The following is a 15,257-nucleotide window of genomic DNA, read 5'->3' on the forward strand; positions in this document are numbered from 1 at the left end:
GAGAATGACAGTGGTCAGGCTGTGTGATGGAAGCTTGGCCTAGGGTGGTAGCCATGGAGGTGAGGAGAAGTGGTTGCATTCTGGCTAGACTTTGATGGTGGAGCCGCATGATGTGCTCAGATATGGAATACAAGAAAGGAAGCAAAGATGATTAAAAGGGTTTTGGCCTGAGCAGCGCGTTGGAAAGCACTGCCATTTTTTTGAGATGATGAAAACTGCCGGAAGAGCAAGTTCAAGGAAAAAAGCTAAGAATTTGGGGCTGGTCATATTAAGTTGGACATACCTACAAGGCATCCGAGAGTAAGTATGAAGGAGTTATATCTGTGACTCTGGAGTTCAAAGGAGAAGCCAGCGCTGGGAACAACTTGAAGTTCTAGGCAGACTACGAAGTTTAGGGGGCAGGAAATACCTTCTCCATGCAGGGAGAAATGGTACCTGGAGGGTGGGTGGGAAGCTTCTTCTCTGGGGATGATGATGGTTGAAGGTTAAGGGAGTTGGGGAGAACGATGTTGCCCTTCAGTCTTTCAGCACTGTAAGATGGGTGAAATGCAGCCTTGTCAGGGTGGGACACAGCTGTTTCCCCAAAACTACACCATTGTTGATTCTTTCACCAACCAGCTACCGACTACTTTCTATATATTGTGCCAAGTGCTGGGGATACAAAGATAAATATTGTTTCTTCCCTGTCCCAGAGGACCTCACTGCGTAGCAGAGGAGCAGGTAAATAAACAAATGGAAAACAGCATGATCATTTCTTCAGGAGAACTTAGGAGCAGCAGCTAACCAGCCTTGGGAGCTGGTGGTTAGGACAGGCTTCCCCAAGGAGATAATTAATACCTGAGCTGAGTCTAAAGGACGAAGAGGAATGAGAGGCAAATAAATGTAGGTGGAGCTCTCCCAGGGGCAGGGACAGTGTGGCAAGCTCACAGAACTGCAAGTGGTTCCATGAGGAAAAGTGTTGAAAGATGAGGCTGGACAGATCAGAAGGGCCAGACTGTGCAGGGATTGTCCACAATGCTTAGGAACGGAAGGTTTGGGGGAATCACTGAAGGATTTTCACAGGATATTGGCATGATCATTTCTCTTTTTTGAATGATCACTCTGACTGCAGGATAAAGGATGGCTTGAGAGGCCCAAGATGGGTTTCAGGGAGGCCAGTTAGCATGGCGCTGCAGGTAGCCAGTAGAGAAAGACTGAGGGCAAAGCAACCCCAGGAGGTAGGAAAGAGGAGGGTGGGAGGGATTCAAGAAATCATTAGAAGGTCTTGGTTAATGAATGGAAAGCTGGATGGGGGCAGGGAGAAGAAAAGGGAATCCTCTGCAATGACTCTTGGTGTTCAGGCTGGGCTGACTGGGTAGATGGTATTGCCATTTACGGAACAGGCAAACCAGGAGGAGATGGCTTGAGAGTGGCAAGAAGTGATGATTTGAGTTCTTATGTCATCATGATGTACAGCGAGGCTGCAGGACACCCATGTGGGAATGTCCTTGGGCACTTGAGATTATGGGTCTGGAAGTGAGACTGGAAGGCTGGGATGGAGACATGGACTAGGGAGTCACAAGTGTGCAGGTGGTGGTTGAAATCCTGGGTGAGGAGGAACTCGCCTATGGAGTTTATGTAGAGGAAACAAAGAGCAAAGGCCATGTCACCAGCTTTTGCGAGATGGGCAAAGGAAGAGGATCAGGGAAGAAACTGAAAAGGAGGGACCAGAAAAGGCAAGAAACTACAACCAAGTAGATATGAGGAGTGTTGGGCAGGAATGAGCCCCATAGGAGTGCCCTGGGAACCAAGAGGAAAGACGCCCAAATCAGAATACGGCCCGGGAGGGTGAATATCTAATTTGTTTGGAGAGCAGATTAGTAATTAGCAAGAGTAGTGTACAAGGCAGAAGGAACAGCCTATGAGAAGGCATGGAATTTTTTTATTTTTTATTTATTTTTATTATTTTTATTTTTCTGAGACAGAGTTTTGCTCTTTTTGCCCAGGCTGGAGTGCAATGGTGCGATCTAGGCTCACTGCAACCTCCACCTCCTGGGTTCAAGTAATTCTCCTGCCTCAGCCTCCAGAGTAGCTGGGATTACATGCACCCACCACCAAGCCTGCCTAATTTTGTATGTTTAGTAGAGACGGGGTTTCACCGTGTTGGCCAGGCTGGTCTCAAACTCCTGACCTCAGTGATCTGCCCGCCTTGGCTTCCCAAAGTGCTAGGATTACAGGTGTGAGCCACCGCGCCCAGCCTGAAGGCATGGAATTATAAAACCACATGATGCATTTGGGAAATCGCAAGCATTTCAGTCTGGCTAGAGCAAAGGGTTCAGGATTAAAATTAGAGGGGCTGATGTGGGATCATAATGGGCCATGGATGCTGAAGTACCCTAAACTCTGTAAGGGATCATTGAACATGCTAAGTTGGAGGCAACATGATATTCACTCATTATTTCTTCCTTAAACATTCACTGAGCACCTACTATATGTTTGGTACTGGGGCTCCAGTGGTGAATAGCACATGTGATCCCTGCTCACAGTGTAGCAGGAAAACAGATACTAAACAAATGCTATTTGTGATGAAGGCTTAAGAGAAGAGGTACAGGTATATGAGGTGCCTAACCTAGTCCAGAGTGTCAGGAGCTTCTCTGAGGAATGATGTTTAAACTGACACCAGAAGAATGAATGTCACCATTGATATTAACAGGGAAAGTGTCTGAGCTGGGGAGGCAGGGAGGAGTGAGGGCAGGGAAGAATATTCTAGGTAGAGGAAATAGCATGTACAAAGGTTCTCAGGTGGGTGGTGGGGTGGGGCAGGCGGAAAGAAGCATAGAAGGCCAGAATGGGCTGGACACCAGGCAGTGTGGGTGTGAATGAGGAGGCTGCAATGGTAGGCAGGGGCTGGATTATGTCGGACACCAGGCAGTGCGGGTGTGAATGAGGAGGTGCAATGGTAGGCAGGGGCTGGGTTATGTCGGACACCAGGCAGTGAGGGTGTGAATGAGGAGGTGCAATGGTAGGCAGGGGCTGGGTTATGTCGGACACCAGGCAGTGCGGGTGTGAATGAGGAGGTGCAATGGTAGGCAGGGGCTGGGTTATGTCGGACACCAGGCAGTGCGGGTGTGAATGAGGAGGTGCAATGGTAGGCAGGGGCTGGGTTATGTCGGACACCAGGCAGTGCGGGTGTGAATGAGGAGGTGCAATGGTAGGCAGGGGCTGGGTTATGTCGGACACCAGGCAGTGCGGGTGTGAATGAGGAGGTGCAATGGTAGGCAGGGGCTGGGTTATGTCGGACACCAGGCAGTGCGGGTGTGAATGAGGAGGCTGCAATGGTAGGCAGGGGCTGGGTTATGTCGGACACCAGGCAGTGCGGGTGTGAATGAGGAGGCTGCAATGGTAGGCAGGGGCTGGGTTATGTCGGACACCAGGCAGTGCGGGTGTGAATGAGGAGGTGCAATGGTAGGCAGGGGCTGGATTATGTCGGACACCAGGCAGTGCGGGTGTGAATGAGGAGGTGCAATGGTAGGCAGGGGCTGGGTTATGTCGGACACCAGGCAGTGCGGGTGTGAATGAGGAGGTGCAATGGTAGGCAGGGGCTGGGTTATGTCGGACACCAGGCAGTGCGGGTGTGAATGAGGAGGTGCAATGGTAGGCAGGGGCTGGGTTATGTCGGACACCAGGCAGCGCGGGTGTGAATGAGGAGGTGCAATGGTAGGCAGGGGCTGGGTTATGTCGGACACCAGGCAGCGCGGGTGTGAATGAGGAGGTGCAATGGTAGGCAGGGGCTGGGTTATGTCGGACACCAGGCAGCGCGGGTGTGAATGAGGAGGCTGCAATGGTAGGCAGGGGCTGGGTTATGTCGGACACCAGGCAGCGCGGGTGTGAATGAGGAGGCTGCAATGGTAGGCAGGGGCTGGATTATGTCGGACACCAGGCAGCGCGGGTGTGAATGAGGAGGTGCAATGGTAGGCAGGGGCTGGATTATGTCGGACACCAGGCAGTGCGGGTGTGAATGAGGAGGTGCAATGGTAGGCAGGGGCTGGATTATGTTGGGCATTGTAGGCCTTGTTAGGAAACTTGGGTCATGTCATAGGAACTTTGGAATCTTGAAAGACTGGGCTTTATTTAGAGCAGATGGGAAGTATTAGGTTCTCCCTTTGGTTCAATACCAACCCAGGACATCAACATGATGAGAAATGGAGGGGTTCGAGGGAGCCAAACAGGGGCCCCATTCTTCATCAGCTTTCATTCAACACATATTTACTGAGCAGCTGTGACGTGCCAGGGACCGTAGAAAGCACTGGGGGTGTGGCAGTGAACCACACAGGCGTTACCCTGCTCTCTTGAAGTCTACAGCCTAATGGCAGTGAAGGGCATTAAATAAATAGTTACACTAACACTGGTGATGTCATGAAGGGAAAGGAGAGAGAACATTTTCTGATCCTATCTTTAGGTCTCATTGAGACAGTCCCTTGGGACTAGGACATAGTTTCTTCTGCTTCTGGAACAAAATGATTAGCAGGTGGGAAGGCAAAATGGTGCAGATCAGTGTGGGCAGAATGCTACAATATGTCTAGAAAATAAAAAAGGGGGAACCATATATATGTCTGTTTGCATATGCCAAGCCTGTTTCCAGAAGGAAACAAGTTGGCCGCAATGACCAAATACATTATCATTTATTTAAAAACAACAACAAAGCCAGGCGCGGTGGCTCACGCCTGTAAGCCCAGCACTTTGGGAGGCCAAGGTGGGTGGACCACCTGAGGTTAGGAGTTCAAGACCAGCCTGGCCAACATGCCAAAACTCTGTCTCTACTAAAAATACAAAAATTAGCTGGGCATGGTGGCAGGTGCCTGTAATCCCAGCTGCTTGGGAGGCTGAGACAGAAGAATCACTTGAACCCAGGAGGCAGAAGTTGCAGTGAACCGTGACAGCACCACTGCACTCCAGCCTGGATGACAGAGAGAGACTCCATCTCAAACCAACAACAACAACCACAACAACAACACATGTCTTGGGTGTGACAGCAGGGAGAGAGGAGGAGAAGAGGTAGGGAGATTATTGATAACATCTCTTACCACTCTGCCACCCCTCCCAACCTATGCCCCACACCCGTCTCCACCCTTCACAGGCCCCCAGCCTACTGAGGAGGCTCATTGTATAATGAAAAGTAAATGAAAACAGGGAAACCATTTCTGATTAATGAGGAAATAAGTACATGCTGCATCATGTTAGGATGGGATCTTCCAAAGTGGAGAGAGCAGAACTACCTTTCAATAGCCTTTGCAAACACCTGGTCACAGATTCCCCTGTTAGCATGAGAAGAATAAAGGGCAGTGAAAATACACAGATTTTAGCTCAAAAGAAGAGTTGAATAATATCTAGAAATATACAGCAGTTGACAGCTTCTTCCTCCAGAAAGGGAGAGAACTAGCATTTAACAAGCTGGGACACTCTTTGCTAGCTGTTGGGTTGGAAGATATACAGACATTATCTCATTATGTCTTAATTAAAATATATAATGGAAGTATTGCTGCTATTATACAGATGAGAAAACCAAATCTCAGTGGGGTTAGATAACTTGCCCAAAGTCACACAGGTAGTTGTGGAGTTGTCTTACTCCCAGACCTGTTGGGCTCCAAAGTCTATTCTTTCTATTACATCTTGTTCTAGGATAGTAACAGTGAGGAGGAGGTTCCTGAATTACATGGGAGGGTAAATAAAATTATCCTAGGTCCCTTTCTAATCTCAGAGCTGATGATGCTATGAGGTCTCCAGGGCAAAATAAAAAACTTCAGAGACCAAAGTTCAGTACCTCCAGTTACCTCTGGAGAGTCCATGCTCCATTCATCCATCAGAGTGGGAAAGCCCGAAAGAGGCTGCTAGGCTGAGCAACCCTGCTGTCCTGAGCAAAAGCAGGGTTCTTTTAGGGAAAAAGCAATGGAGACCAGAAAACAGCAGGCAACCAGCAGTATCTGCCACTGCAGGGCCCAGGAGGCTTGTCTTGCTCACCTCCAGGGCTCTTAGGCAAGGCAGCCTTTGGCTTGGCAGTACCAAAGAAACCTTATCAGGCAATACACATTGTCAGGGGCTGGAGGGCCCTGGTGTCAACACCAGGGAACTTCCGGAGCAGACTGGACCTGGTTCTGGATGCCAGTATGTGGTCCCGAGACCTTCCCATAGAAAGGAGGATGGCGCGTAGGTTTGGGGCTAGGAAATAACCAAGGAAACCAAGCCCTGGTCTCTGTAGAGTCTGGGACCTACTGTCTTTGGAGAATGATCTGAAGTTGGAGAAGGGAGCAGAAACGGACATTGACAAGCTTCTGTTGTTTTTTCAGGTATCTCCCTCAGGGTCTCTGGGTCCCCTCTCTGTCCCTCCTGTCCACAGTACCATGCCTGGAACAGGTGAGCTTTAAAATGAGATTTCTGAATAACACCAGAATTCTTTTAAAACATGGGATATTAGAACTGAAAGGTATCTACCTAAGTCAGGATCCCTTAAATGCATTTCAAAGGATATTAAAACCTGTGTTGGGAAAAAAGGGTTCTATGATCAAGTAAATTTGGAAAATGCTGAGTATGCACAGTTTAAACAAGCGTATTTTGTTGTTGTTGTTTTGTTTTGTTCTAACTGCAGCACTTCTAAGCACTCAGGTGCATAACATTCCAAAATGAACTGTATAGAAGGCCCCAGGAAGGCAAGGCTTCCCAAAGTATACTCTATTCCTCAAAAAGTACCTGATTATTTCAAAGAACTAGACAGGATGATCACATGCCCGGGGTGGCCAGGACAGTCCCAGTGTCTGCTTCATGTCCTGACATAATTATCAATAGTACTTCCTTCCACTTTTCTATTTTTTTTTTTTTAATCTTTGTCTTTTTTTTTTTTTTTTTTTTTTTCTGAGACAGAGTTTCACTCTCGTTGCCCAGGCTGGAGTGCAATGGCGCAATCTCAGCTCACTGCAACCTCTGCCTCCCGGTGCGATTCTCCTGCCTCAGCCTCCCCAGTAGCTGGGATTACAGGAGTGCATCACCACACTCGGCTAATTTTTTTGTAGTTTTAGTAGAGACAGGGTTTCTCCATGTTGGTCAGGCTGGTCTTGAACTCCTGACCTCAGGTGATCCGCCTGCCTCAGCCTCCCAAAGTGCTGGGATTACAGGAGTGAGCCACTGCACTCGGCCCCCTCCACTTTTCAAAGTGTCTTAGGGTCTTAGTTTGGATAATAAAATATATGTCACCCTATCCATAGAACACAGTTTGGGAAACACAAACACAAGAGTTAATCCAAATACAAAATCTGCCATGTCACAGAGGATGAAAATGAGTTTCAGGAAAGTGAAACAAATCAGCACAGGCCACAGAGCTGCTGAGTGGATGGCCAGGGACCAAGACAGGGCTTAGGTCCCCTCACTCCCAGTTCATTGCTCTTTTTGTTTTTGTTTTGTTTTGTTTTTTGAGACAGGGTCTTGCTCTGTTGCCCAAGCAATGCGGTGATGCAATCATGGCTCACTGCAACCTCAAACTCCCAGGCTCAAGTGATCCTCCCGCCTCAGCCTCCTGAGTAGCTGAGACTACAGGTGCATGTCATCACACCTGGCGAATTTTTGTATTTTTTGTAGAGACTGGGTTTCGCCATGTTGCCCAGGTTGGTTTTGAACTCCTGGGCTTAATCGGCCCTCCTGCCTCGGCCTCCCAAAAGTGTTGGGCTTACAGGCATGAGCCATGAGCTCAGTTCATTACTCTAGTTTCTAGAAAACTATGCACCTTTTCTTGGTGGAGTCAGGAGAACTAGAGCAGCTGGCAATCTTTCATGGTGCCCTCAAGTTCTCTTTCTCCCCTGTGCACTGCCTTTCTTTCCTCTTCTCTTCCTTCTTGTTCTTTTTTTTTTTTTTTTTTTTTTTTTTTTTTTTTTTTTTTTTTTTTTTTTTTGAGACGGAGTCTTGCTCTGTCGCCCGGGCTGGAGTGCAGTGGCCAGATCTCAGCTCACTGCAAGCTGCCCCTCCCGGGTTTATGCCATTCTCCTGCCTCAGCCTCCGTAGTAGCTGGGACTACAGGCGCCCGCCACCTCGCCCGGCTAGTTTTTTGTATTTTTAGTAGAGACGGGGTTTCACCATGTTAGCCAGGATGGTCTCGATCTCCTGACCTCGTGATCCACCCGTCTCGGCCTCCCAAAGTGCTGGGATTACAGGCTTGAGCCACCGCGCCCGGCCCTTCTTGTTCTTTTCTCCTCCCGCCTCTTGGTCCGGGGCTGCATGTGCCCAGCCTTGGGTGTGTCCCAGAGTAGGATGATTTTGGCATCTGTCCTTGCATTTGGCAAGTCTTAGACTTGCAGAACCAGCCACACCACTCTCCAGGGCCTGGGCTGTAGAGAGCATTTGGATGAGAGCCTCTCTGGGTGTGGGCAGAAGTTGAGGCTAATGAGGCAGGAGGTAGTCAGGTGGGTGTGGGTAGGGAGAGGGTGAGGTCCCTTTGGGGTTATACCAGGAAATTTGTGTCTGAGGGGCTATGTCCCAATGTCCCGGGATCCAGCAGTATTATTTTCCCCTTGTTTTTGCCTCTCCTTATCCTCAGTAACGTCATCCTGTTCCCCTGGGAACAACAGCAGGCCTTCATCTCCTGGCTCAGGACTCCACGCCAGCAGCCCCACTGCATCTCAAAATAACTCCAAAGCATCAGTGAACTCCGCCTCCAGTTTTAACTCTTCAGGGTAAGGTGGAGGGGAGGGTGCAGAGACATCCCAGCAGGGCCAAGCGACATGTGAGAAGCTGGGCCCATGCCTTGGGAAAGAAAGCTTGTCATAGATAGGATTGGAAAAGAGGAATGGGGTGGTAGAGAGAGGACAGAGTGACAGCCAGACTGGACTTGATCCCTAGGGAGCAGGGATTTTAAAAAGAAGCTTCAGTCCGTGAGCCATCCTGGCAAGGAGCTGATGTCAACAAAGCCAAAATTTCCATCCTTACTTTGAGGGTGGAAATTTCCAAACACTCATGTCAGAAAGGGCCAGGTCCTTCGCTGGGCTTCATGCAAGGAACCCAGTTTTCAGGAGGTTCTGATGTGAGCCTAGAGCTTAGGCACAAAGAAAACCCTGGGCTTCAAGCATGGCTGACACAGGGAGAGAGGGAAGTGGTGCCAGTTCCTGTCTCCCACTCCCACCTGGGACGCAGTGAGGAAGGCAGCCTCCTAGGCTTCAGTTCATGAGGCAAAGAATCTGCTCTAAAAAGTGTTCTCAGAGCTGATGCCTTTGGAGAGAGAGAGATTCTGCCTTGATTCAGAACAAAACAGAGATGTGTAGGTTACAGACCTGAGTTTGTCAGAAAAGATGAACCCACCTGTCCAAATCCAGGCAGTTCAGCAAGGCAGCCAGCTCTTATTGGCCAATTGTTGCATAGCCCGAAACACTGGAGCTCCTCACCTACCCCTACCGAGACAGAGAGAGAGAGAACCATATAATATACATTACTAGCTTTAAAAAATTGTTTTGAGGTATAATTCATATACCAGAAAATTCACCATTTTAAAGTGTACAGTTCAGTGGTTTTTAGTATATTCACAAGGTTGTGCAACCATCAGCATTATCTAATTCCAGTATGTTTTTATTACCCCTCCCCCCAAAAACCCCTATACCTGCTAACAGTCACTCCCCATTCCCATCTCACGCCATCACATTACTAGCTTTAGGATTGACTTCTTTCTTCCTTCCAGATCTTGGTACCGATGGAATCATCCCACCTACCTCCACTGAGACCAAAATGTTTCTCCTACTCCACCTGGCCCTGTATTCCCCCTGGAAGGAAGGGAATCATGCCTTCTATATACAGACAGATTGCTTTCAGAAGAGTGGAAGAAAATCCCCACTATCAGTGAATCCAGACTCTTGCCTTCTTCAGGAGCAAGGGCCTCCGGAGATCCAAACTGTGATTGAACCAAGTGCAGACTCCCAGTGCTCTTGAAATATATAGCCCCTCCTAGGAGCCTACCGTTTTCACCTTCCTTGCCTATGCCCTTGCCTTCTAGTTCCAAGTATTTTAGTCAGCTTCACTGTGGCAATGGTCTTTCAGAGAAAAGACTTCTTGCTGTTAATCTCCAGCTCATCTGTGGGCTTCTGGGGACAACCATTTGGCTGGAGTGCCAAACACCAGAAGGGGAGATAATAGTTTTGACTCTGAACTTGGCCACAATCCCTGAACTGATCCCAAAATCTGGGAAAAGATTTGAATCTGATATCTCCACCAAAGCCTTGATGTTTTCTCTGTACAGCTACGTTTTTTGACGGAATCTTCATCTCACCCCATTTTCTTTTTAACCTTGCCCCCTGTTCTACAACCAAATCCATTCATGATTGCGCCCTTCAGGTCCCCTCCTTTTTGCAGAAGGCGTAAAAGAGCTGCCCTTGGTGGGTGCTCTGGGCATGCTGCGCTGCTCACCAGTGCCCTTCTGTCTGTCCATGTCTGCCTAGGGCTCAGGAGTGCCTGTTCTTTCCTTCCCTGTCTGTGTTTATCTTGTCCCCTCTCCTTTCTCCTGGTGGCAGAAAAGGAAGAACACAAGAGCAAACACACAGTAATGACGGTGGCAAAGTACCTGTATATAGCCCTTTCCCATTTTTTGCATTATGTTCTTAACTCCTTAATGTGGAATTTTCCAGCAAAACGTTTAACTCAGGTGTGATTTTTCAAAATGTCTCTGTAATATTTTATCTTCTTTTAAAAAAAGGGGGGGGGGAATACCAAAGTATGAAATACTGTGCTAGCTTCCACAGTTCCCACATGTGCTGGGAATTTTTTTTTTTTTTTTTTTTTTTGAGACAGAGTCTCGCTCCCACCCAGGCTGGAGTGTAGTGACGTGATCTTGGCTCACTGCAAACTCTGCCTCCTGGGTTCAAGTGATTCTCCTGCCTCAGCCTCCCAAGTAGCTGGGATTACAGGCGCCCACCACCATGCCCAGCTAATTTTTGTATTTTTAGTAGAGATGGGGTTTCACCATGTTGGTCAGGCTGGTCTTGAACTCCTGACCTCCTGATCTACCCACTTTGGCCTCCCAAAGTGCTGGGATTACAGGTGTGAGCCACCACGCCCTGCCTGGTCTGGGAATCTTTGTTGACTTCTTTGGGAACATTATCTCTAGAGTCTCCTTTTTTGTGGGCCAGTGTGTAGAGATGTAACATGAAGCCATTCCAGAAATGGTAACTTAAAATAAAAAGAAAAAAAAAAGACAGCATATCTAGGAAACTGTTGAGATTCAAAGGAATCTCACTGTTCCTAAATAAATGTGTATAGTGATTATGAAAAGTATTCCACTGTTGATAAGAAGAGGTTTAGATTCTTGTTCTGTGCCTTTTTGTTGTTGTGGGGGGCATGTGAGTGCATATAATGAAACGGGATGGCAGAAAATGTTTCAAATTGGGACATTAAGTGTATTACTTCTCAAACTGATGCTAAAGATGACATACATTATTACAGGGCCCTGAAGAATTCAGAGTTGTTACTCTCTGTAACAGAACTACCTTAAGGGCAGAGTAGGCAAGAGATATTGTAAATGGGAGGATGGTGAATGTTTAAGGTAGAGTCATTTGAACACTTAAGCGCTGGGGATTGAGGCTGATGTCTCATGTTTCAGATGCCCTGAATGGCAATTATTCATTACTCACAACATAAAGCAATAAATAGTTAAGGCAGAGGATAATTTAATAATCATATATTAGCCAGGCTTGGTGGTGCACACCTGTAGTCCCAGCTACTGGAGAGCCTGAGATGGGAGGATCTATTGAGCCCAGGAAGTCAAGGCTGCAGTGAGCCATGGTCATGCTGCTGCTGCACTCCAGCCTGAACAACAGAGTGAGACCCTGTCTCAAATATACATATTTGTCTCATATATATATATTATATATATATATATATATATGGCTTCAGAATGCATTGTGACTTTTGGTGAGGAGGTTGAAAGGCAGTTAACCTATTCTTGTGGTTTTTCTTAGATTAATACAAATTTAAATAGTTACTGTTGGAGCTTGCAGTGAGCCAAGATTGTGCCACTGCACTCCAGCCCAGGTGACAGAGCGAGACTCCATCTCAAAAAACAAAATAAATAATAAATAGGTACCATTGCTGAGGTAAACGCTGACCTGTGGGAAAGAGACGCCCTTCAAAAATGTAATGACTGATCGGGAAAAACTATTGGGATTAAACACTTCTTGCAAATAATAATATCCACACAGGAAATCTAAATATTAATAATCAAGAGTTAACCACTCCCTGATGTTTCAATGGGGCTTTTAAAATTCCTATTTCATGTCATGAAGTGGGAGAAGGCCTACTGGTAATGTTTACTTTCTCAAGAAAAGATCTAGTTTAAAGGGGCCGGGTATGTAGCAGACAGACAGCAAGAGGAGCCTTCGGCAGTACTTTAAGTACATACACATGCATGTGTGCATTCCTCCCTGTACGCTCATGGATGCCAGAGCCAACCTTTTTCTACAGAAGTCCTGGCTACCTTGACATCCTGCCCAGGTGAGTGCTAAAAGCTGATCCTCTGTATTGTCCAAAACTTGGATTTTCATCCATTTGCCCATGATTTTTTATGAAAGAAATAAACAGAATTGTAGCCTGTTCAGACTCCAGTAGCTTTCCTTGCCAACTGACTTGGACATAGCTGAACAGAATCAAGCCTGAAAGTGAGCAGGGTCACCTTTCACGTCTGCATGATTCTGTAAAATCTGTAATTCCAGGGAAGTTTAACTGAAGCTTGGTTTGCCGCCTCAGCATCTAACTAGGGACAAGAGAATCTAACAGAGACCACCAATCATTGCCAAAGGAGAAATAAAAAAGATTGTTGCTGCTGCATTTCAAATTGTATTTCATACTCTAATGTTTAGTTGACTCAAAACGGGTGGGCCCAGCTGTGTGCTCCTAAGACAAAGTAAGGACTTTTGGTCTGACTCAGAGACTGAGTTTGTTAACCCCAGGACTCAAAGCAGGGACCCTGGCCGGAGCTCCCACGTTGCCAGGGCTCCTCATGTGCTCTGAGTGCCCCCACCATGGCTCACTTACTGACTCTTCTGCCTCTTCCTTGTGTGGGGGGGACCTCCTTGCAGTTGAGGCTTTTTTTTTTTTTTTCTGTATCCCTGTGGCTAACATTGTGACTAGCACATAACAGGCAATTATGTTTTTTAAATATAAAATTCCTTTCTTCCCTCTAAACGCCCTTCAATGAGATAGGAGTTGTGAATACAGGAGAATACAGTGCACACCTGCAGGAATTTTTAGGTAAGTGGAGGCAGCATATCTCAGTGGTTAAGGGCATTGTCATGCCAGATCCCTATTGACTTCAGGAAGGATAGCACCAGATTCAAGAGGCCAAACAAAGACCAAGAGCCAACAAATGCGACATAGGATTTGTTGAGGGGAACTTACATAAGAGGGATCCAGTGGCAACAGGCTGGACAGGAGAACCACCACTGCCTGCAGAAAGCATGCAGTTTATATAGCACTTTCATCTAACACCTTCCTGCTAACAACCTCTACCTGGCAACATTCATTTACCATGAAACAAAGGGCCTTAGCCCCCTGTATGGCCCATGTTCCAAGGGCTGGGCCAGGGGCTCAGATGTTCCTCATAGATAAGGAATGAATCTCTGGGTAGGCCACGCTTGGAACGGTAGACACACATTCAGATGCGTCTGCCACACAGGGTCATCCTCAGGGTATACTTAAGGTTAACCGCAGTTAGGCGCATCTGCCATACAGGCATGATCTCCAGAGTCATATTGCCTGGGTTTGTACCCTACTCTGCGTCCTACTAACTGTGTCGCCTTGGGAAAGCCTTGACTGCTCCATGACTCAGTTTCTCACCTGCAAAATGGAGATAACAATAGGTCCCATCCCATATAATTGTGAGGATTACATGAGTGTGTGTGTGTGTGTGTGTATACACATATATATAGATAGTGCTTGGAACGATACCTGGTACATTAATAAGAGCAATATAGGTGTTATTTGTGATTATTGTGATTATTATTCTCATTGTTATTAAATTGGCGGAGAGCTTCCCGACCCCTGCTCTCCTTAACAGCCCCGAATTTCTGGGGGATGCTCCTGTTGACAAGGATCTGATCTGGTGGAACAGGGATTATGGCCAAAGATAGATACATCAACAAAATTTAATCCCAGGTCATGCAGCTTGAACCTAGAATCCCAGTCACCCTAGGATAAAGGCCCAATACTTTAGGACGAACTGGCTCCTTCCCTTTTCCCTTGCCCCCTCAGCCTTTAGACTCCTGAAGACGTTAGTACTCTGTTCTTTCATGGGAAACGATGGCAGCAGGAAGAAAGTCCAGAATCAGATGCTAGAAAAAAAAAAATACTGCAACAAAAACAAATGGGGGAAGAGGTTGAGCTCTGCACACTCTCCATTCAGTGAAGTGGATCCTTCCATGTTTTACTTCTCCAGACTATCATTACCTGTTATCCAGTCTATCCCAACACATGTGTAACAGGCCTTCTCCAATTCATCTTACACTGATTTTAATTGAGTATTGCTAGAGCTGGGGTTCTCAACTTTGGTTGCACACTGGAATCACCCAGGGAGCTTTTAAAATGATTGATATCCACACAGAGATTCTGATTTACTTTTTTCAGAGTGTGGCCTGGGTATTAGGATTTTAGTTCCCAAGTGATTCTACCATGCTATCAAGGTTAAGAACTACGGCCCAAATGTGTATAAGAATCACTGGGGAACTTGTTAAAATGCAGATGTTTGGTAGGTCCGGGGTTAGGTTCTGAGATTCTGAGTCTCTGATGAACTCCAAGGTGATGCAGATTTTGCTGGTCCATAGACCACACTTGGACTAGCAAGGGCTTGGAGAGCATGATAATATGATTCCCTTGTTCAATAACATCATGGGCTTCCACATAAGATATTTCAGCCTGGCATCTTAGGCTGGCATCAGAGGCATTTAAAGACTCTAACAGCAATGGTTGTCAAATGTGATCATCTGAATGACTTCTGGGCAGGTTTAAAAAAAATACAGATCCTTGAACCCTATACCAAACCTACTAAATCATAATATTCAAGGTACAGCCTGCACAGGGTATTTGAAAACACTTCCCAAGTGGCACAGATGATCGACACACTTTAGGAACTGTGATATGCTTCCAAAATAGTTTTCCAGACTCATTTCACATCAATTCAACACACAAACATTTATTGTACCTGCCTCATGCTAGGTCCTACAGAAACAAAGATGAAACCAGTGTCATCCTTGCCTTTGAGGGGTTGG

The 15,257-nt window shown here is 46.9% G+C and overlaps 1 protein-coding gene across 6 annotated transcripts in view; it reads left to right on the top strand.

The window, feature by feature from the left end:
* POU2F3 (POU class 2 homeobox 3) overlaps positions 1-10,656 on the top strand; it is an 85,477-nt gene extending 74,821 nt beyond the window's left edge. For all 6 annotated transcript variants that reach the window (XM_010356986.2, XM_030917202.1, XM_010356989.2 and 3 more), the window contains 3 exons: positions 6,324-6,390; positions 8,558-8,693; positions 9,689-10,656. In XM_010356986.2, coding sequence (XP_010355288.1) covers positions 6,324-6,390; positions 8,558-8,693; positions 9,689-9,728 — 243 coding nt within the window. In that variant the 3' untranslated portion in view covers positions 9,729-10,656. The remainder of the gene's footprint in view (positions 1-6,323; positions 6,391-8,557; positions 8,694-9,688) is intronic.
* Positions 10,657-15,257: the final 4,601 nt, after the last annotated feature.

Source organism: Rhinopithecus roxellana, chromosome 15, assembly GCF_007565055.1.
Source record: "Rhinopithecus roxellana isolate Shanxi Qingling chromosome 15, ASM756505v1, whole genome shotgun sequence".
NCBI classification, from domain to species: Eukaryota; Metazoa; Chordata; class Mammalia; order Primates; family Cercopithecidae; genus Rhinopithecus; species Rhinopithecus roxellana.